The 21458-nt window shown below is 40.2% G+C and overlaps 1 protein-coding gene across 1 annotated transcript in view; it reads right to left on the bottom strand.

Annotated features, from left to right (window-relative positions):
* Positions 1-17237, bottom strand: part of CEP85L (centrosomal protein 85L) — a 109519-nt gene extending 92282 nt beyond the window's left edge. The window contains exon 1 of the mRNA XM_075268052.1: positions 17041-17237. Within this exon, the coding sequence (XP_075124153.1) occupies positions 17041-17053 (13 nt within the window). The 5' untranslated portion in view covers positions 17054-17237. The remainder of the gene's footprint in view (positions 1-17040) is intronic.
* Between the last annotated feature and the right edge of the window lie 4221 nt (positions 17238-21458).

The following is a 21458-nucleotide window of genomic DNA, read 5'->3' as shown; positions in this document are numbered from 1 at the left end:
TCCCTTCCTCCTAGAATTCTATCCCTATGTGTCCTTTTGTACATAAATATGCAGCCTTCAGAAATGGTTTTTAAATTTACTTGAGAAAGGAGCCTAGAGTTCCGAAACATTGTAATCTGTCATCATTATTAGTTAGCCATTAAAAAGGTATCAACTACTGAAGACTATCAAGTTGTTGGTTTTTTTTAAAATATTTCCAATTTTTTTTCAGAATATTGTTTACAGATTATTTTGCTCATTTTTAAGTAGTGTTTGCTATCCCTTACCAATTGTTTATTTTGAGCTTAAAGAGGTTGAACCCCTCCTACTTTCTAAATAAACTAATCAATCAAAAATCTTTTCAGTAGGTAAGGAAGAGAGACATGGAGGGGGTGTATGGGAGGGAGAGAGAGAGGAAGCAGGAAGAGGAGTAAGGTGAAAGGGGTGAGTGAGGAAGTTATATAGCAGGAAGCTGAAACAGGTAAACAAATGCAAGAGATACCATGGACTACCATAGACATCTAGAAATCACTCAAAACATGGCTAAAACTATATTGATGCATTTATTAATCCATTAATAGGTCTAACAGACATTTAAAAAAAATTGGCCAGAAAACCCCTTTAATTCCACCTTTCTGATAGGTTTCACCCTTTATTTTATTGCTAAAGCACTACACTAAACACTACCGTTGCTAATGTCCTTTGCTTTCTTCTATCATAGGTTGACAGCATTGGACATTAAATTGTTGCAGAGAACGGACACAGACTGACTTTGTATCCATTCCTATTGACACTAATTTAAACACATGATAGGTGCAAGTTGTGCATGCAGGAATTTATCTGCCATTACAAAAAGGTGAATTAACATGAGAGAAGATAGGTTTATCATGTTGTTTATATGACGCTAGGTTCACACCTGCGTTCTGGTCTCCGTTCTGTGGTTTCCGTCTTCTGCATGCCAGAAGACGGAAAGCACAGACCGGGTGCGGCGGTGAGCGTTTTATGCTCTCCGCCGTGAAACCGGATTTTTTAATCCGGACACAGAGTACTGCATGTCCGACTCTGTATCCGGATTTTAAAAACCCGGTTTCGCGGCGGAGAGCATAAAACGCTCACGGCCGGACAGCTTTCTCACCCATTCAAATGAATGGGTGAGAGACTCCTGCAGGTTCCCGTCTCCTGCTCTGTTTTATGCAGGAAACGGAAACCTGCAGAACGGACACCTGGGCACAGATGTGAACGAGCCCTTAGTGTCAATGGGAATGGACACAGTCTGTGTCCATTCTCTGCAACAGTTTAATGTCTGCTGCTGTCATCCTACAACGGAAGACAGCAATGGACATTAACAACGGTAGTGTGAACCAAATTTCAAACAGTTATCTATTTGTAATTCCACTTCAGATTTTGAATTACAAACACTAATGCAAATCATTGATTTGTGAATAAGGTCTTTTCTCATGGAAACAGTGCAGAGCAGTGTGCTACAGTGTTTCTTCAACTCCCATTCATTTTTATGAGAGCTGCAGAAACAGTGCATAGGGGTAAGTCAGTGGATCTGCCCTAAATGTCTTTTGTGGGAAAACCCTGTGAAGGAATTCATTTATTTTACTGTAGTTGCAGTGAACAGACCATCACAATCTGCTCATGTTTCCACATGTATAGGTAGAATGATCCAATGAGATAAGTCAGATGTTTCAGAGATGGTAGTCCCCTTTAAAGTAGACAGTTTTGCTTGTATATTAACACTTCTTATGTTCCATATACCAATTAACTTACTTGATGCCAGAAGAGATTTTTGCTTTATATTAAAATGCTGAGGCAGTCATTATTGTGGGTCACCTTATATTATGTAAAGAGATATTGTGATATAATATTTCATCCTTTGTAGTCAGCAAATTACTATTAATGCTGCTGATGTTACAGTACTTAATGCCAACTAGTCATTGGCGCAAGTAAATTGTGATAACCGGAAAAAAAAACACGAGACAAAAATATATCAATCTTTATTAATCATAAAATGTAGACATGACATTATAAACATAAGACAATACTGACAGCGTGTAAAAAGTGGCAAGTTACTCATATAAACTGCACTGTGCAGGAGTAAGGCTTGACACCACTGCGAATACAGCCGACAACACTCACGAAACGCACATTGGATTGGTGTCAAGCCTTAGTCTTACATAGTGTTCCTCCACTATATGGTTATGTTTATTACTTGTGATTCACATATATTTGTGTTGATCTTAATTTTCATGCTGGTTTATGATACCAGTTCTTTTGCCATTACAATATATGTTGTGTTGACAATTATTTTTCAGAGTTTATACACTAATTTATCAGCAGGTTATAGTTTGGCATTTTGTATAGTGCCCTTTGGTGGTAGTGCAGACTATTTACTATTGTGCAAGAATAACATCCATTTTTACTTTTGTAACGGTTATGATATTTATTACGGACCTATGGGTTGTTATTGACACACTATTAGTGCAGAGTTTATGTGAGTAACTTGACTCCTTTTATACAATGTCAGTGTTGTCTTCTTATGTTTATTGGTTATGCCATGTCTATATTTTTATGATTAATATAAAGGTTGATATTTTTTTTTATATATTCCTGGTACATTGAGTGGTTTGGCTCATGTTGTTTTCTTCTGTTATTAAGGTTGTTTATTTCCTTTAATATAAACTCTGGGGGAATTTATGCCGCTTTTGGACCATTATATTCTCACATTTCAGTGTTATCCGTTGGTTATTTAACAAGTAAATTGTGGCATTTTTAATACTTTTACGAGCTTATTTACATGACAGGACCATGTTCTGGCCATGAAAAGGTGTGTTTTTCAGGACCAAGGGTACTTCAAAGGGTAATCTGTTTTCACGGATCCCTCATAGACTTAAGTCTATTAAGGGATTCGTGAAAACATTGTCTATTATTTAACGGATCAGTCACATGGAGCACTGAAAAACAGTTGGTTACATCACCAGAAATATGGCTACATCAGAGGCTCTGCAAACATGACATGGCGTCCAGCAACCAAACATCTAAATCTGCCTTCCAAAAGCACATATTGCGCCCTTTCATCCTGCTGTGTGCCCAAACTGCAGTTCATGCCACATGTATGACACTGTTGTACCCGGGATAATGTACTTAACAATTTAACGTGTGGGTATAAACTGCTATTTGGGCACAGCCGGGTACAGAAGAGGAGGAGTGCTATTTGGTTTATGGAGCACAGGTTTAGACATGCCACTTTTGCAGTAAAAGTGGAATTCCCTGGCATGTGACCCCATTTTGGAAACTACACCCCTGAAGGAATTTTTCCAGAGGTACAATGAGCATTTTTAACCCCCTAATGTTGCATAAATTTTTTTTCCAGACATGAATGTGTAGCTATTGGTGAAAAGTAAAAAATGGCAGTCATTTCAGAAATATGTAATTTCAGTGGGCAATATGTTGTGTCCAGCTTGTATCAGAGACAAATACTCAGAAGGCTGTTGTGCCCAGGATAATCACTTAATAGTTTTTGGAGTTTATGTCTCTGCTGATGCAAGATGGGTTCAACATATCGGGCAATGACATAGCAAATTTCAGAAAAAAAATTAATTTTAATTTTTCAGCTGCACATTCATTTCTGGAAACAAAATTAATGCAACTCAAAAAATGCTCACTGTGTCACTTGATAAATCACTCAAGGGGTGTAGTTTCCAAAATAGAGTCATGTGCTGGCTCATTCCCAAACAGCAGTTTATAACCACATATGAGATTGTTAAAGAGGTTGTGAGGGCAAAAATTATTTGTAAAATAGGTTGGGAGAGGTTAAAAAAAATCCTATTCAACTGTCCCTGGTGCTTCATTGTCCTCCAACCGCGGTCCGGCCCTTCTGCTCCAGTGTCTTCTAGAAGTGAAACTCCTCCCTCGCTGAAGAGATTAATCGGCCTCAATGATCACATAACAGCACCATCAAGAAGTGACCCTGGAACGTCACAGGTAGTGACGTCACATGTCCAATGAGCAGCCCCAACGGTCGCAGGCAGCAAGGACTTCCTCTGGAAGACAACAATGGACCAGCAGGACTGCAGGCATTGGAGCACTGCCAAAAGATGAGTATGATTTTTTTTTTTTTTTAACCTCTCCTGACCTATTTCAAATGTAAAAATTTTGCCTGGACAAACCATTTAATTCCTTCCTGCCAGAGAAATTTTTCAATTTTCGTTCTTGCCTTCCAAACCCCATTACTTTTTTATTTTTTCGTTCACAGAGCCATATAAGGGCTTAATGTTTGCAGGACAAATTGTTCTTCATGGCGCTACCATTTATTACTTTGTACAATGTACTGGGAAGCTGGAAGAATATTCAAAACGAGGTGGATTTGAAGAAAAAGTTCATTTGTGTGACTTTCCTTTGGTTTTAGTTTTTACTGCGTTCACTCTGCAGCCAAAATGACATGTCACCTGTATTCTATGTTTTGTAACTCTGAACGGAGCAGAACTGCGCATGCCCGAGAATTCAAATGCAGCAGCGCAATCTGGCCGGAAGAACATTAGGGAGGAGAAGAGTCAGATGGATCACAAGCAATGGAGGGGCTGAATAAAGGTATGCCTTTGGGGATGCTCGAGGCCATGGGGAACGCTCAGGGTGTCATGAGGCTATGGGGAGCGCTCAGTGTGCTCGGTGGGATCATTTATATAAAGTAATTAACCAGGATTACAACGGAACGGCAGGGAGAATCGAAAAAAGAAGGTTGTTGTAGAATAGCCTTTTTAAAGGCTATCCAGGCATGTCCTTATCTCAAAACCACTAACACCAATGATAGAATCCCTTTAAAGACCCAGCATCCACCGTACTATTACGGCATATGTCGGGAAGGAGTTAAGTACGTTGTCCTAGATACAACAGTGTGGCATAAACTATTTGGGCACATAGCAGGTTGCAGGGAACGCTAAATGGCTTGTGAAGCTCAGATTTAGATTGTTGGTTTTTGGACGTCTTGTCACGTTTACATAGACCATAAAATGGCCCCTACAAAATAGGGTCACTTTTTGGCAAATTACAAGTTACTGGCACCTCTGGGGCTCTGCAAAAACAATATGGTGTCCAGAAACCAGTCTCTCTAAAAGCTCAACAAGCTAAAAGCCCAGTGCTCCTTCACTTCTGAGCCCTGATGTGAGCCCAAACAGCAATTTATAGACATATATAACTTTTTATACCTGGATAACCCACTTAAAAGTTATAGGAGTACGTGCCTCTGTTGGCACTGTGGGGTGTTTTTTTCTCCTTTAACTGCATGAGAAAACTAAAAATTTGGGAATAAATTGATGTTTTAGTCAATTTTCAAGTTCAAATGTTAATAAAACTGAAACAGCTGTGGGGTCAAAATGCTCACTATACCTCTTGATAAATTCTGTATGGGGTATAGTTTCCAGTGTAGTTTCCAAAATGGGGTCACTTTTGGAGGGTGTGATGATCGAAGACCATCAGTTATGTATTTCCAGTCTGTATTTTTCTTCTGTGTAATATCACATGCTCATAGTAACCCTTCTTGATCACTTGATCATTGAAGAATGCAGTATTTCTAGTTTAATTAACCCCTTCCCGACATGCGCCGTAATAGTACGGCGCGTGTCGGGTCTGTAACTATGGCGACCGCCCGGGAGCCGGGCGGCCGTCATAGCCGCCGGGTGTCTACTGCTTTAAGCAGTAGACAACCGGCTCTAATGCCTCCGATCGGTCCCCGGACCGATCGGAGGCATTAACCCCTCCGGCGCTGCTGTCAAAGGCGCCGGAGGCGCCATCTTCCCGGTGGCGCATGGGCGCTGCCATTTTGGCAGGGATCGCCGGCTCCTGGAGCATGCTCCAGGGCCGACCCCCCGTTGCCATGACAGCCGGGAGCCTTGTTAAGGGCTCCCAGCCAGTCTGCAAATTCTCTCTTTTGCAGGCTGGTGTATACAGCCTGCAAAAGAGATGATGATTTTTTGCAATGCATTGCAATGCATTAGCATTGTAATGCATTGCATTAGTGATCAGACCCCCTGGGGTTCAACACCCCTAGGGCGTCTAATAAATGCAAAAAAAAAAGTAAAAAAAAAATATTAAAAAATATAAAAAGTATTAAAAGTTCAAATCACCCCCCTTTCCCTAGAACAAATATAAAAGTAGTTAAAAACTGTGAAACATATACATGTTAGGTATCCCCGCGTCCGAAATCGCCCGCTCTACAAATCTATAAAAATATTTTTCCTGTTCGGTAAACGCCGTAGCAGGAAAAATAGTCAAAAGTGCCAAACCGCCATTTTTTCACTGTTTTAATTCTGATAAAAATTTGAATAAAAAGTGATCAAAGCAATAACATTTCCCGAAAATGGTAGAACTAAAAAGTACACCCGGCCCCGCAAAAAAAGACGCCCTATGCATCCCCGTACACCTATGTATAAAAAAGTTACGGCCGTTGGAATATGGCGACTTTTAGAAAAAAAAATTTTTAACACCGTTTTGGAATTTTTTTTAGGGGTCAAAATGTAAATAAAACCATATAAATTTGGTATCCCTGGAACCGTACCGAAACACAGAATACAGGGGACATGTCATTTTGGCTGCACAGTGAACGCCGTAAAACCAAAGCCCGTAAGAAAGCCGCAGAAATGCATTTTTTCTTCAAATCCACCCCATTCTGAATTTTTTTCCTGCTTCCCAGTACATTATATAGAATAATTAATGGTGGCATCATGAAGAAAAAATTGTCCCGCAAAATTAAGGCCTCATATGACTCTGAGAGCGGAAAAATAAAAAAGTTATGGGGTTTAGAAGGAGGGGAGTCAAAAACGAAAATCAAAAAATGCCATCGGCGGGAAGGGGTTAAACCCTTTTTTCCCCAGAGAGGCACTTACACAGGTCTTTGTTTACAAATCATTATTTCTTGCAGCCATTTATACTTAAACCACCTCCAAGAGGCTAGCTTTTATAAATGTGCCCACTGTACCCTCAATATAACCCAAGTTGTGAACAAGTCTTTAGGTTAAGCTTACTGGTGGCGGTGGATGGAAACTTTATGACTGTCACATTGGAAAAACATGGTATGAGTATGTGTCCATCAGTAATATTTATTACATAGATTCATTAGTCATAGCAGTTGGATCACCCCATATTAAAGGGATTCTACCAATAAAAGAAAGGCTATTCGTCTACTACCTTTAGATGTCTTCTCCGCCCCGCCGTTCGGTTAAAATCCCATTTTCCGCCGGTATGCAAATGAGTTTTCTTGCAGTACTGGGGATGGGCCCCAGTGCTCAAATAGCACTGGGGGCGTCCCCAATGGTGCGAGAGAACTCTCCAGCGCCGCCTCCATCTTCACAATACTGTGTAATTGGTCATTTTTCTTGTGGCAGCGGGCATGTACAGTCGGCTTTGCCCGAGGCCTAGAAGTTTGAAGCCAACCCCCTGAAGAAGATGGAGTCGGCACTGGAGAGTTCTCTCACAGCATTGGGGATGCCCCCAGTGCTGTTTGAGCACTGGGGCCCACCCCGAGTGCTGCGAGAGAACTCATTTGCAAACTGGCGGAAAACGGGATTTTATCCGAACGGTGGGGCGGAGAAAACATCTAAAGGTAGGAGAAGAATAGTCTTTCTTAAGGCTATTCTGTCGTGTCAACTAGAAAAAAAAAAATTTTAATGGTAGAATCCCTTTAATGATAGTTGTCAATAGCATGAAGGTTTATTCAGAAGGTGAGGTCAACTCACAATTTTTACCGCAACTACTGAGAAACAGCATCAAACTGCAGTGGTGGTGTCATGTTTTCTCAAAAACTGCATCATTTTGACAAATTGTGACTTCGCCATCTGAATAATACATTGTGAAATTGATGTCTGGTTTTTGATTTTGCCATTACTTTGCCTTGATTTTTGGAAGCTAAATCTGAAAACACTATTTGGTTTACAGTAATGTAGATTATGTGAATCAGCTGCTTGTCTCTTCTCAGTGACAGGATTATGGAACTCAGGAATCATCGTATTTAACAGTCTTAGTTGTTTTTGGTTTCGGAAGGGCCCATCTATGTAACGTAAGCTATAATCTGTGACAAATGTGACGTAAAGTAAGCTGAGCCTCACACAGCATACGCTATATGCATGGTAACTGCTATCTTCTGACTGATAGCCAGCTGTTTCCTTCCTTCATACTGAGCACTTACGCAATGTTTTGGCAGCTTGTTTGCAGGCCTGTTTATTTGTAGCAGACAGCCCCCTCCTTGACATTTACAGCCATAAAGTAGTTTCTTTTAGAGTTCTACGCAACAGAATAGAGCAATCTGTGGGTCACACTAGCCAGTTGCCACATAGGACTTTTTTTTTTTTTTTTTTTTTTTTATATATATATATAAGATGGTAGTCAATAAAACATTGCATATTCAGACTGAAGTTTGCAAAATTAACAAAATGGAAACTTAAAGTACCACAGCACGTTGTTCTGGGACTGTACATCATTGATGGTTTAGTAGTTTCTAGCCCTATTTGGCAGGGTTCAGACTAGGTATTTTGGACCGGAATTTGACGCGGAGGACGCCTCAGGTTCCGGAACCAAAATCCGGGTAGCCACTACTTGTTTTCTGATCAGGGGGTTCTGCATGCGGACTCTTCCCAGACGGAATACAAAAGCAGATGTGAACCAACCCTTAGAGCTTCCTTTATATTTTCTATTCCTTTTGTAGCCGCTTCTGACAATAAAAGACGCTGTCTTTTTGTAATGTGGGGCCTTAGTCTAAATATGATATTGCTGTAATCAAGTGAGCCCCTGGGCAAAGTTTCCATATAACTTTTAATGCAGAGTGAACGCCATATAAACAAAATGCAAAAAAATAATGAAAGGAAAATAGGTTTTTCCACGCAGACCCTCCAAAAAGTTAGAGGACCTTTCATGTCCAACAAAAAAATAAAAGTTTTGAATTTTGGAAGGTAGAGAAGGAAAATATGAAAAAGTTGCCACACATTAATGCCCAAACTACCATATATAATGATGATGGATGAAGTATAAATATGGCAATTACTTCTCAGAAGCATTATTACCTACAGTCGCTATCCTGTATTGTCCAGCTTTATTACCCTCTATTGATGTGGCTTGCTATGAGACGGATATGTTTGGGGAGAGCAGATAGGTATTCTTGTTTTGCTTATTTAGTTTCCACTTTGTTGTAAAGCAGCTACGTTGGTCACAATCTGGCTAGACTAATGTCTACTTTTAAAATCCTGTCCCACAAGACTATTATCACAGCTATTGCCTGCTCTTTATTCTAAACAAAGCAAAATAATATTATCTTTGGCTTCATACCTAACTAAATTCCAAAATATTTAAGAGTTGTAATATTTACTGGCCGTTGGTCACCGTTACATTATGTTCTCTACAGAATGGAATGCTAGATACAATGCAGTTTTTGGAAAGAATATGGGTATTTAAATAAAAGACCATAAATGGTTACATAAAATCATGTAATGCCAGTGTTCTACATTTGATACCTATGAAAACCGAGGATTAAAAGGGTTATGTGGTGATGTAAAACTTTTCACAGTGCATTCAGGACACTATATAAACTGTATAGAAGCAGGTCCCCCAACGTCCCAATGATGAGCTTTGCAGAGCATGGCAGGGGAGCAGAAAGCTTGTTCGTCTGCCTCCCTTTGTTGACGCTCAGAGGCTTGGTCACATGATCGACTCTGCTCTATTCTATGGGCCTACAGCTGGAGTAGCGCTGAGTTGAGGGGAAGCTGAGCAATGAGACATCCTGCAAAAAAAGCCCCTTCGCCAAAGCAGTGGGCTATGCAAGGGAATTTCTTGTTGAGTATAGGAAGTTATTTTGTTCTTTTATAGCATTTCCAGTCTATGGCCATTTTTCGGAAACAGAAACAATCCCTTTGCGTTCATAAAGTTTATAAAGTACGTTATGTCTATAACATGTGGCATTATAAAGACTAACCTAGATCTCCACTAAACAAGGATGTTTTAAGCTGTTGCTAAGCAAAACTCCAAGGCTGCTTACAAAGGAGGAACAAGCTGAAAAGAGTAAATGGGTCAGTTTTTGTACTAAGTTGCAAGGAATCCAAGAAGCTTTGTAAGAACAAGGCTTAAGGCATCAATTTACTGGCATAGGATATACATCAGGAAACCATACAAAATAACGCTAGGACATCAAAAGCACTCAGCATCAGAGAAGTCATGCGTACTTTTGAGCTAATGGCAATATTAAACTATTGAACCTGAACTACACATTTGTTTGTTAAAATGTTTGGTAAAATGTTTATTAAGTAGGGTTGAGCCAATCTTGACTTTTCAGGATCGATTTTAAAATCTGATTTCCGATCAATTTTCATTCGAACCCGATCTCGATCCCAATTCCGATCCCAATGCAAGTCAATGGGATTTTTTTTATTAATCGGAGATCGGATTTTAAAAGCAATCCTATTCACTATACAGCATGGAATCTAACAATTGAACGCTTTAATTGTTAGAATCCATGCTGTGTAGTGAATCACTAAGTAGCCAGAGGATTTTTTTTTTTTTTTAATCCTCTGGCTACTTAGTCCCCCCTGGTGTCCACTTACCTCCAGAGATGGCTGCTCCGGTGTTCTTCTTCGCCTCGCTGCCGCTCCACGCTGCTCTTTTCGCCTCGCTGCCCCCTGCCTCCCAGGTTAGGAGAGTGTGGGCGAGTTAGGAGAGTGTGAGTGGGTACTGGGAGGGGAGACGTCACGTCTCCCCGCCCTGTACCCGCCCACACTCTCCTAAGCCACAAGCCCCGCCTTCCTAGCTCTTTAAACACTAACCTGGGAGGTGGGGCAGCGAGAAGAGCGGCAGTGAGGTGAAGAAGAACACCGGGACCGGAGCAGCCATCTCTGGAGGTAAGTAGCTACTAGAGCTGTTACTTTAGTCTCCCATTAGAATGAATGGAGGCAGCCGGTGCGCAGGGGGTTAAGGCTGTGTGCCGGCTGCTTCCATTCATTCCTATGGAACCGCTGCGGAGCCTTCACACTGAGTATACACTATATACTCAGTGTGAAGGCTAAGCAAAGCATTGTGGGAAATACTACCGATCTCGATCCATCCTAAAAAGATCGTGTTCGGAATTCCGATCACGATGGTGAAATTTTCTCAATCGCCGATCGGAATCTGATTTTTTCCAAACACGATCGCTCAACCCTATTATTAAGAAAAAAATATTTTTATAAAAATATACAGGTCCCTTGCTTTATCATCATCTTTCTATCATCTAGGCATGCTTAGCGTTTGTGGTTGTTCTGAAGGAGAACATATACTCATGAATCTGAGGTTCAAGTGAATTACATTGTATGTCATAGTTTGTCATAATAAAGAGATTTATAAGTATAGTAAACTTCCAAATAACAACAAGATCTATAAAATGCCAAGGTTTCCAAGACAAGAGGCTATACTAAACATGACATAACATTTTTGACCTTGTCAGCAGTCCGTAACATTATCCCCTTCCTTGTACATAATGCCCAGACAAACAACCGGTACATAGCTATTCTAAAAGTCTAGAGATGTCTAAAATGCTTCCTTGTCGAGGAGTAGTAAATATGTGGTGCTATGCTAAACACAAAATCACTATACTCTGCACTTACCATCTTCCTTTCTGACCATGCTAGATGTACAGTAGGATGTTAGAATGCTATGATTTCTCTTCATTGATTTTAGTATTGATGCAACTATTTTTGTAGACTAGGGTAGGTAATGTGGCCTGGAGAAATACCAGCTGCAGTGAGAACCCACTTTGAAATGACCACCTATATTTCAATAAAAAGTAGTCTTCTGTGGAGGCATCAGGAACCCACTTCCTTGATATTATCTATCCTTTTTTTTTTTTTTTTCTTCTATTTCTCTTTTTCTTTGTAACGTGCTGCTGTGCTGTTAATTTCACACCATTCCCCTGTTTGTGGGGCCATGTGTCTCTTTTTTAGGATTTCGCTATCATGCCGCTACTGGGCCATAAATGGCTGCTGAGCCTGCAATTCAGGGCAGATCTTGGGAGCGAGAGGAGGCGCCTTGGTCTGTCCTGAAATACTGAGAGAATGGTGAGACCTAAGTCTGGTATTGGTTTGTTCGTGTGGCTGGTAGTAACGTATAGTTAGCCTTATGCTATCTAGTTAGTGCTCAGACGAGCAGGGTTTTGTTTTACATTTTTTCCTGAAGTTAAGGCTGTGTTTTATTTTGTACCTGAAGTCCAGGTTTATTTATTTTGCTGTTTTTCCAAATAAACATTTTGACACCAGATATTGTGTCTCTGTCTCTGGTTGGGTCCACACCATTGCTGCTACCGAGCTACCTTGATTTAAAAACAAAAAGTAGTGTTCTGGGGAAGTCCAGTATGGTGAAACTGAAAATTGGTCACTGAGATTCTGATCTGAGTAACGGGATGGTCTTCTTAAAGAGGTGGTCTTTTGTAGTTCTGTTACACTGGATATTAAATAAGTTGTCTTTAGCAAGGGTAATGTCTCCCATTAGGGAGAGACTGGTACAGGGACTTATTAGATCATGGATATCCTCCTAAGAATTCGGTGTAAGGAATACAAATAAGACCTCATTGGAATTTGCTCCACCTATTGGAAGGTAGGTCCCTATAGAAACAGCTGTCTGCAGATGTGAATCTCTTCCTTCTGGAGGAATCATACTGACTTGACTATTATTCCCAGAATATATCCTTAGGTTTCTTTGAAAACCAGGTATTAATCCATAGGGAGCTAGCTTCCAGTATGTCTTTAGCATGGAATACTCAGATTGATATGGCACACTATCAAGAAATAATGACTGTCTATGACTGTTGTTTACAGATATTACACACTCTTGTATTATACTTCTTTTTAATCAGACTGTACAGCAGGACATATAAATATATATATATATATATATATATATATAAATAATGATCACAGAAAAATACTGCTACAAATTAAAATGAATGCCAGAGGGATGAGAAAGCTGTTACATTCTAGTCTGAATGTGCCACACTGTGAAAAATGGTATCGTCTTGAATAGTATGCTTATTCCATTCCGTTTACTCCCACGCCATAATGCAAACTGCTGCCTAGTAACATACATATTCCCATTACACAAGTCTGGATGTTTCTATGTCCAGGGAATCTGCTCTAGTTGTGAGATTCACGTCATTAGTCACTGTTAAAGCTTCATATACAGGTGCTAATTTCAGTTGCTAGCTTTGTCGGCATTTTGTATCACACTGTGATTTACACATATACAGAGTCAGTAGATAAAAGAGTAGACTGTGATATGGTTTAAGATATTGTTGGAACTCTTCCAGCATGCATAATATTTCTTTGTCATGAAGGGCATGCTTGATCGTTTTTAATACTTAAAAATAATTGAGTTCATCCTCTACCTTTTCTCTTTGGAATGCAATAGGGGAGATGCATTGTTACTGATGCACTGTGTATAAGTCTCTCTCCCAGAATAAGGTTGGCAAGATTCTTCTACAGAACCATGCTGATGAACCTGTTGTAGGGACTGGTGTTTTTTTCACACTTTTTGCACTCTTTTCGAAACCCTTTAATACCCTATCCACTTGTTGTTAAAGGTTTTACAGTAGTATAAAATATAATAGAATTATGAATGCAGTAATTAATACACTGAATAATATGACGGGGGAAAAAATAGGGTAAGAAGGGGCACTGTCACAGAACCTGTAGTATGAAAAATGTATCCCACATCCCACTGGTCTCACATAGCCTGGAATTTCTCAACAGTGTTGTTCAGGGATATAGTCAGATGAGTTAGACCAGTTCAAGGAGTGCAGCAGGGCTGGTATTTAATACCAGTGCATGAATAGCATGTGTTGTGCCTATTTGAATGTCACGCAAATGGAAGATTTTGAGGTCCTAGACCACATAATCTGCCACTGGTTTGTGGAGAGTGATATCCCCATGGTTGCTTCCCATTGGGACATGTATCGATGTACCAGACAGTCTCTGTCTCCCGGGTAGGAGAGGATCTGATATATGGCAGAGTTCAGCCCCTTCGTAGAGGTGCCACTTCTGCAGATCTTCTCAAACTGGGTTGGAAGCAAGACCTTTATGCAGCCATAGAGGGAGTGAATAAAAGGAGTATGCTGCTGATCGTGAAACCACTCCATCTCGTGAAGGCCCAAAGTAGATGTTAGATATTCAAGAAGCCTGGACTCCAAAGTATCAGGGTTGATCACATCAGCCAGTCTAAACAAACCTGCAGCCGCTGATGTACGAACCATAGTAGACATCATACCATCCGGGAGAAGCAGATTATACAGGAGAGAAACTATTCAAGAGTACCCACAGGCTATAGAGAACAGTTTACTACAAGTAGCCCAGATGGACCTAGTGAGCCAAATAGAGCCCAGCAAAGAGGGAGAAGGGAGAGGGCATGCGAGCAGGTCCATAAGGAAGCACTGGGAGTTTTTCGATCACCACACTTTTAGTATATGCAGACAAAGCTACCCAAAAGAGAATACATCACAGGTCCGTCACCCATTAACAGCGAAGAATATGCGGGACCGCCAGAATCCCACCACTCCTCCCTGCCAATATCACCGACTTAGGGATATGATGACATTTGGCATTCCAAATAAAACAAAAAAATCACTTTACGGAGAATTGGGAATTCTAAATGTAAAACCTCTACAGGCAGCATCTTAAAATAATACAGTAGCTTTGGTGGTATGGACATCTTAACCATGGCCCAAAAGAGAGATAGGAAAGGGACGCCATTCATCTAGTAAAGCTTAATGTTCACGAAACCAAGGGAAGCTAGCAGCATACAGTGCAGAGTAGGAAGGTGTGATTTGGATCCCCAGGTAACAAATGGAATAGGCTTTCCATTGAAAATCGTATTTGCTTTGTTAATAACTCATGAAAGAATAAAGTTAAGTTAAAAACAAGCACACCATTGTTTTTCTTGTGAAATTCTCAACACGTTTGATGTGTCATATGACTCTCTTCCCAATGAAAAAAGTTGGATCCAAGTTAGATCCAAAATGGCCGAGTTCAAAATGGCACCACCCATCTTGAAACGTTTTCCCCCTTCCATGTGCTAATGTGCCTCAAACAGGAAGTTGATATCACCAACCATTCCCATCTTATTTAGGTATATCCATATAAATGGCCCACCCTGTACAATAAAGATAAACACATCAAGAAGTAGTTGTAGGAATAGAATGAACTTTATGAGTTAATAATGTTAATGCAATGTAATGATGATATATGTAAGTGATTACAATATTAGGGTGCGTTCACACTACTTAAACGTCAGCTTATTCTGAACGTAAAACACGTTCAGAATGAGCGGCGTATAAAGCAGTTCCATTCATTTCTATGGGAGCCGGCATACGAGCGCTCCCCATAGAAATGAATGGGCTGCTTTTTTCACTACGAGCAGTCCCATTGAAGTGAATGGGAAGTGCCTGCGTGTACGGCAGTGTCTCCTAGAGTGGTCCAGTCCTGTTGCTCTAGTGTGTTTTCTTCCGATGGAAATACCCGCTGCACTGTGGTGTCCCCTATCCTCTCCTTAGTCATTGATTGACCTCAGTGGTCACATGCAGCGCAAACTTCCACCAGAAAAAACACTGGAGCAGCAGCGCCACACCATGCTGAGAGACACCGAAAGGATGTGTTCTGAGCATGCAAGTGTGTGATGGAGTTTGGAAATCAGGTTTTTTCACAGCTATCCTTCCAATGTGAGGTGCCCTGAGTATATTTCAGGCACTGACTTCGCTCATTACTATTTTCTACTGACTGCAAAACATTCCTTACTCCAAACTTAGCACAATGGTACAAAAGTGATGTGGAGGTTCAAGAAAACATCCAAACCAATAACAACTGATGCGCCACATATCTACATGGGAAAACCAGATATTTCACCCAAACGGCAGGCTGCTATGACAAAACAAAATAGTCCTCTGCCTACAGCTGCCCAGCCACATGAGATATATATATATATATATATATATATATATATATACAGTATATATATGCATGTATATTAGAGCATTACTTACACTCTGTTATTTGAGCCTTGTTTACAAAGCAGTCCTTCTAATTCTATCAGTACATTTATTAACAGTGTATATAGGATGAGTAACTGCACCTATATTGTCACTGCTAGCCATTATATACAAGTATCACATGGCATATTTTATAAGCACCAAACATACACAGTAAGTGGAAATATATTTATTAAAAATCTACTCATCTGTTCTTTTTTTTATCTCTGATATTGGAGTTCTATGGCTAAAATATTATATTTAGCAGTAATACTAATATTATATTTAATATTATAGCAGTCTATAGTCTATAATGGCACGTTTATAGCCAGTTGATTATCTGCAGTATGTTCATCTTCATATTATGAATTAGGGATGTACTAGTAGCACTAACCCTTAATAGTTTAGAACAGATACCTACAAACTGGATGGATGCTGCAATAAAGACTGTGACAGCAATGCCAGGCTTTGGTTACAGGCAGAAAGTATTAGTGGTAGACAATAAAAAATATCCTACTTTCTTAGGCTATGCTTACATCTCCATTAGCAATTTCATTTCTGTTTCAATGCAGATATGAGTAAACCAGAAATAAACTTTTTTTTTTTTATCTAAATCCCCCAAAAAGTCAATCATAAGTATCAACACAAGTTCCCAAGTGTCTTATTGTCATCGCTTATTACTTATTAATCAAACAATCCCCCTTTATTATGGTCAAAATGTGTAGTAAGAACAAATAACAATACAATGTGCTGATTCTTCCATCAATACCTTGTTTCCTTCCAGTATCAGCTCATAATAAAAAAAAACATCTTTATTGTTAAAAGTGCAGAAGTGAACATCAGTCCTTCCATCTGTCTCACTGTGTGAATACATTTCCATGGGTTAGAAAGAATTGATTTACATATGGTGATAGCCTGTGAAACATATGGTTAGAGAAGGCAGCAGCTTACCCAGCATGTCCCCAGCCAAGGCACCTGCTACACTTTATGCACAGAACACTGACCAAATCACAGGACACAAATGTACAAAATCTTACTTGACTTCTTCATGTTTCACACTCTCTCAATGCCTTCTTTCTTTAGTTTTTTACTTCTTCAAGGTGACTTGCAGGAAAGAGTAGTATTCATAGTAGAAGGAAGAGAAGCTAAGAGGCACTCACTATGACTCTGTAAATAGTAGCAGTCTCACAGCTCCCTGGTTACAGCAGAGTCTGTCTGAAAACTCCTTCTAACTGAATAGAGTCAGCAGGGGAGGCTCAGGATTTACCAGCACGCAACGTCCCTTATAGACTACAGCTCTCTGTCCTGCCAGCAAGTGCTATCATTACTTATAGGACTCGGTTACAGAGACCCAGTTTCTACTGTCTAAGGGTTTGTATAAAATGTGTAACTATAACATGGAGGCATATGCTACTGTACATTTAGAGAAAAGTGAGTATATATACAATGTACTGGGAAGCTGGTAAAAAAATCAGAATGGGGTGGAAATGGAGAGAAACTGCGTTTATGCAACATTGTTATGGGCTTCGTTTTTACAGCGTTCACTGTGCAGCCAAAATTACATATTACCTGTATTCTATGAGTCGGCACAGAATCTAGTGTAATAGAATGTTTACACCCTAAAATGTTAGGAAAGGATTAATGGGGTTGCTCCAGCTTGAAAACGTTAATGTAGATAGTAGGGAAGTGATAGAAAAGAAATATACACGGATTCTACTCTCAGTTTCTGCAATGGGCCAGTCAGCTGTTTGTGTACATTGGCGGAACCACTGCAGCCCAACATTGCTCTTAGGCCAGGTTCACACTTGCTCTGCGCTCTCCGTCATTCGAGGGGAGCCTGTCCATTTCAACAGCAGTTACACGCAGACAACCCTATAGACTGTAAAGGAGTCCGCCGTTTTTATACTGAAACTGGCGGAGAGAAAAGTCCTTCGTGCAAGACTTTTCTCTCTGGTGGAATGTGTGATGGAGTCTCTTATGCAGATGTGAATGTAGCCTAGCCATGTCCCAATACTTTTATCCATATATCTGTAGACCATATATTGAACATGGGTACAGTATATTAATGAGGTGCAGCACAGAACATGGCCTTATAGAAGCTCAATTCACTTAAATAAATAATAAATACACTTTTCTATATTTTGATTATTGATTCAGTAACTATACTGACTTATTATATTCTCTGCTGCCATGCTGGTGTTCTCATGATCCCCTGCCATTCAATATCTACTTTTCATAAGCAATGTCTTCTGCAGCCTGTCATTATTCCAGGGGTGTAAACAAAGACCAATGAGTAACTGCTGGTTTTATTTTTCTAGCCCCCAGATTAACCCATTAACATCCACGTTTCATGACATATATGTAAATTTCATGCCACACTATCCGGTCTATCCCTCCTGTTTTTTATACCCAAATATTAACCGATGTAGTGTAGCTATGCTGTCCTAGATGCATGACACACCGTTGCTGTATGATTAATACATCACTGTTCTCCATGGCACAAAATCACATTATCTGATAAATAATGCCCTTGCAGAATGGATGCTTTCCAGGCCTGCATACTGGTTGCTATATTCACAAAGAAGCTCTTCTTTCTGCTTCAGTGGAAAATCTCTGGCTAGGGTTGCGCAGGAGCTATTTTTGCTTGTTCTCTCTGAAGTAACACGAGGGTTGAACTAGGTGAAGATCTGTTTTCATCCTGGCTAAGTATGTAACATTGTAACTTGATAAGATGATAGGCTTAAGGGTACTTTAATATTCTGAGAGAGCGGTGTACACAACACCAGCTAATACTAAACTAAACTTCATATAAAGATGTTTGTGCCATAAGAGATAGGGACGACATGTAAAATATGTCCAAGTCTATGAAGAAGTGACTTTACTGTGATGTTTTGCTTGTGTACTGTGTCCAGCTTGGGTGCTTCAGTTCTAAATGTCATGTTGTCTAGTCCACTATTGTGACATACATTAAAGCACAATATACAGCATAACAGTATGCCAGTCAGTTCCTGTGACAACACAATAGTAGGAGCTAGTAAGGTGACCTTACTTCAGTACACTGAATGTCACAAAGCATTGCTCTAAACTGACAAAACTGAAGGCATAGCACTTATGTACATGGGAATGAATTTCACTAAAATGTGTCCTTGCACTTATTTCAATTCCATTTCCAAACTGTTTCTATGATGTGTATGTAAGTGCTAAGCTAGAAGAGTAACACAACTTGACATTGATTATTCTGTGTAGGAATGTTTGCAGATGGGAGTTTATAATATGTAGTGTATTGATAGATCAGAATGTCTGTCACTATTTTAAATTGTACCTCTTTCCAGTGTTACTCCTGGCTGTTTCTTCTACCTCAAGTTAAAAGTTATCCCATCTCAAGGATCCTATCTACACTGCTTACTTAGGTAAATTGAAGAGGTTTCCTTAATACATTGCTTTAGCAATGCTGCATCGTTTGCTTGATATATGAAATCATTTCTCTCATTGTTTACACATTGTTTCCTAGTTCCCTGTCCTATATTTGATAACACAGGTCAGAGGGATGACTCTGAGGAATGAATTCTCTCGCTGTTCTGTACATCTCTGGGGTCAGGACAATCAAGTCAGCTACCGTGTTTCCCAGAAAGTAAGACATCCCCCAAATATAAGACCTATTGGAATTTCTTATAGGCTAAGAAATATAAGACATCCCCTGAAAATAAGACCTAGCGACCTAACAGACATTAACACCCCCCCTGCAAGCTAAAGATTAGTGTTACCTGACTAAATAAACAAGTTTACCCATGAGATATGTTTGCTGCGCAAAGAAAATAAAAAGAAAAAGCATTTCAGCCACTGCTGCCTCCAATGAACACTGTACATGGTGTTCCATGTGTGCACAAGAAGGCCTGCTGCTGCCACCACTGCACTACGCTGTATCCACTGTCTCTGCTGCTGTGTATATACTAAGCATTGTATGCGGTGGGGAGCCCACTCTCACAGCTCATCCCATACTGCAAATCCTTTCTCTCCTCTGCAGCATGTGTAATGTAATATAAATTTGCTTTGGATACTATTTGATCTGCATTTATATTATATTTCTAGCAATGAGAATAATCTCTCATGGTAAAGATGATGTTTATATCTGTCCAGTGGAGATCCATTATAAATTGGAAGGGAAAAATGTGCTGCAAAACCGACTGATGTAAGTACTTAGCTCCCTTGTGTTAGGTCAGTGTGCTATCAGGGTTTTTCTCAGATAGCACACTGGCGCATTAATTCCTATGGCCCTGTACACGTCACTGTGAATTACATAGTCATGTGTAGGGGGCTGACAGTTTGGGCTGCAAAACATGGAACAGGTCCTATTCCTGTCTTATTTTGTGGACCTGCTTCCGTGGCTCGTATTCATTAAATAAAAGGGGCTGCGGAAGCACAGCCGATGCACGGGTGACATACAGGTGAAATTTGTGTGTCGCCCATGCGCTGCTGGTTAGCAGTGGAACTGGATTCTTTCACTCAGAGACAGAAGCCCTGCATAGATGTGAAGAACCCCACATTTTGGCTTTGTGTACAGAGAATAAAGGGAACCTTCTGTTATGGTTACCCTTCAGCAAGTCATCATATATTTTAGCAATGTTAACACAGTAATGGTTACTGGCTGCTCTGCTATTTTAGCTTAGTGATTTTAGCTTGCAGCTTATATTAAGTCTCTTGCATAGTTTATCACAATACATATGTTCAGACTGGACTTGGACCTAAATTGTATATGATCATAACTCATTACACAGTTAATCCCTCTAGGCATTCTAATCTTAAATTCTTACTGTTCAAAATCATATTTGCTAAAAATTCCAGTGGTCCTACGTAATTGGATTTTAACTAGAGATGAGCGAACAGTGTTCTATCGACCACATGTTCGATCGGATATCAGGGTGTTCGCTATGTTCGAATCGAATCGAACACCGCGTGGTAAAGTGCGCCAAAATTCGATTCCCCTCCCACCTTCCCTGGCGCCTTTTTTGCACCAATAACAGTGCAGGGGAGGTGGGACAGGAACTACGACACCGGGGGCATTGAAAAAAATTGGAAAAAGTCATTGGCTGCCGAAATCAGGTGACCTCCATTTTAGACGAATAGTGGATTTCAAATCCGGGTCATATGAGAATGTGAACTTTGTGACTATGAGACAGGGATAGCTGTACAGGCAGGGATAGCTAGGGATAACCTTTATTTAGGGGGGGATGTTATTAAAAATAACTTTTTGGGGCTCTATCGGGTGTGTAATTGTGATTTTTGTGAGATAAACTTTTTCCCATAGGGATGCATTGGCCAGCGCTGATTGGCCAGAGTACGGAACTCGACCAATCAGCGCTGGCTCTGCTGGAGGAGGCGGAGTCTAAGATCGCTCCACACCAGTCTCCATTTAGGTCCGACCTTAGACTCCGCCTCCTCCAGCAGAGCCAGCGCT

The sequence above is a fragment of the Leptodactylus fuscus genome, chromosome 3, assembly GCF_031893055.1.
Source record: "Leptodactylus fuscus isolate aLepFus1 chromosome 3, aLepFus1.hap2, whole genome shotgun sequence".
In the NCBI taxonomy this organism is placed as follows: Eukaryota; Metazoa; Chordata; class Amphibia; order Anura; family Leptodactylidae; genus Leptodactylus; species Leptodactylus fuscus.
Note: the sequence above shows the minus strand (reverse complement) of the source record. Positions and strands in the feature narration are given on the sequence as shown.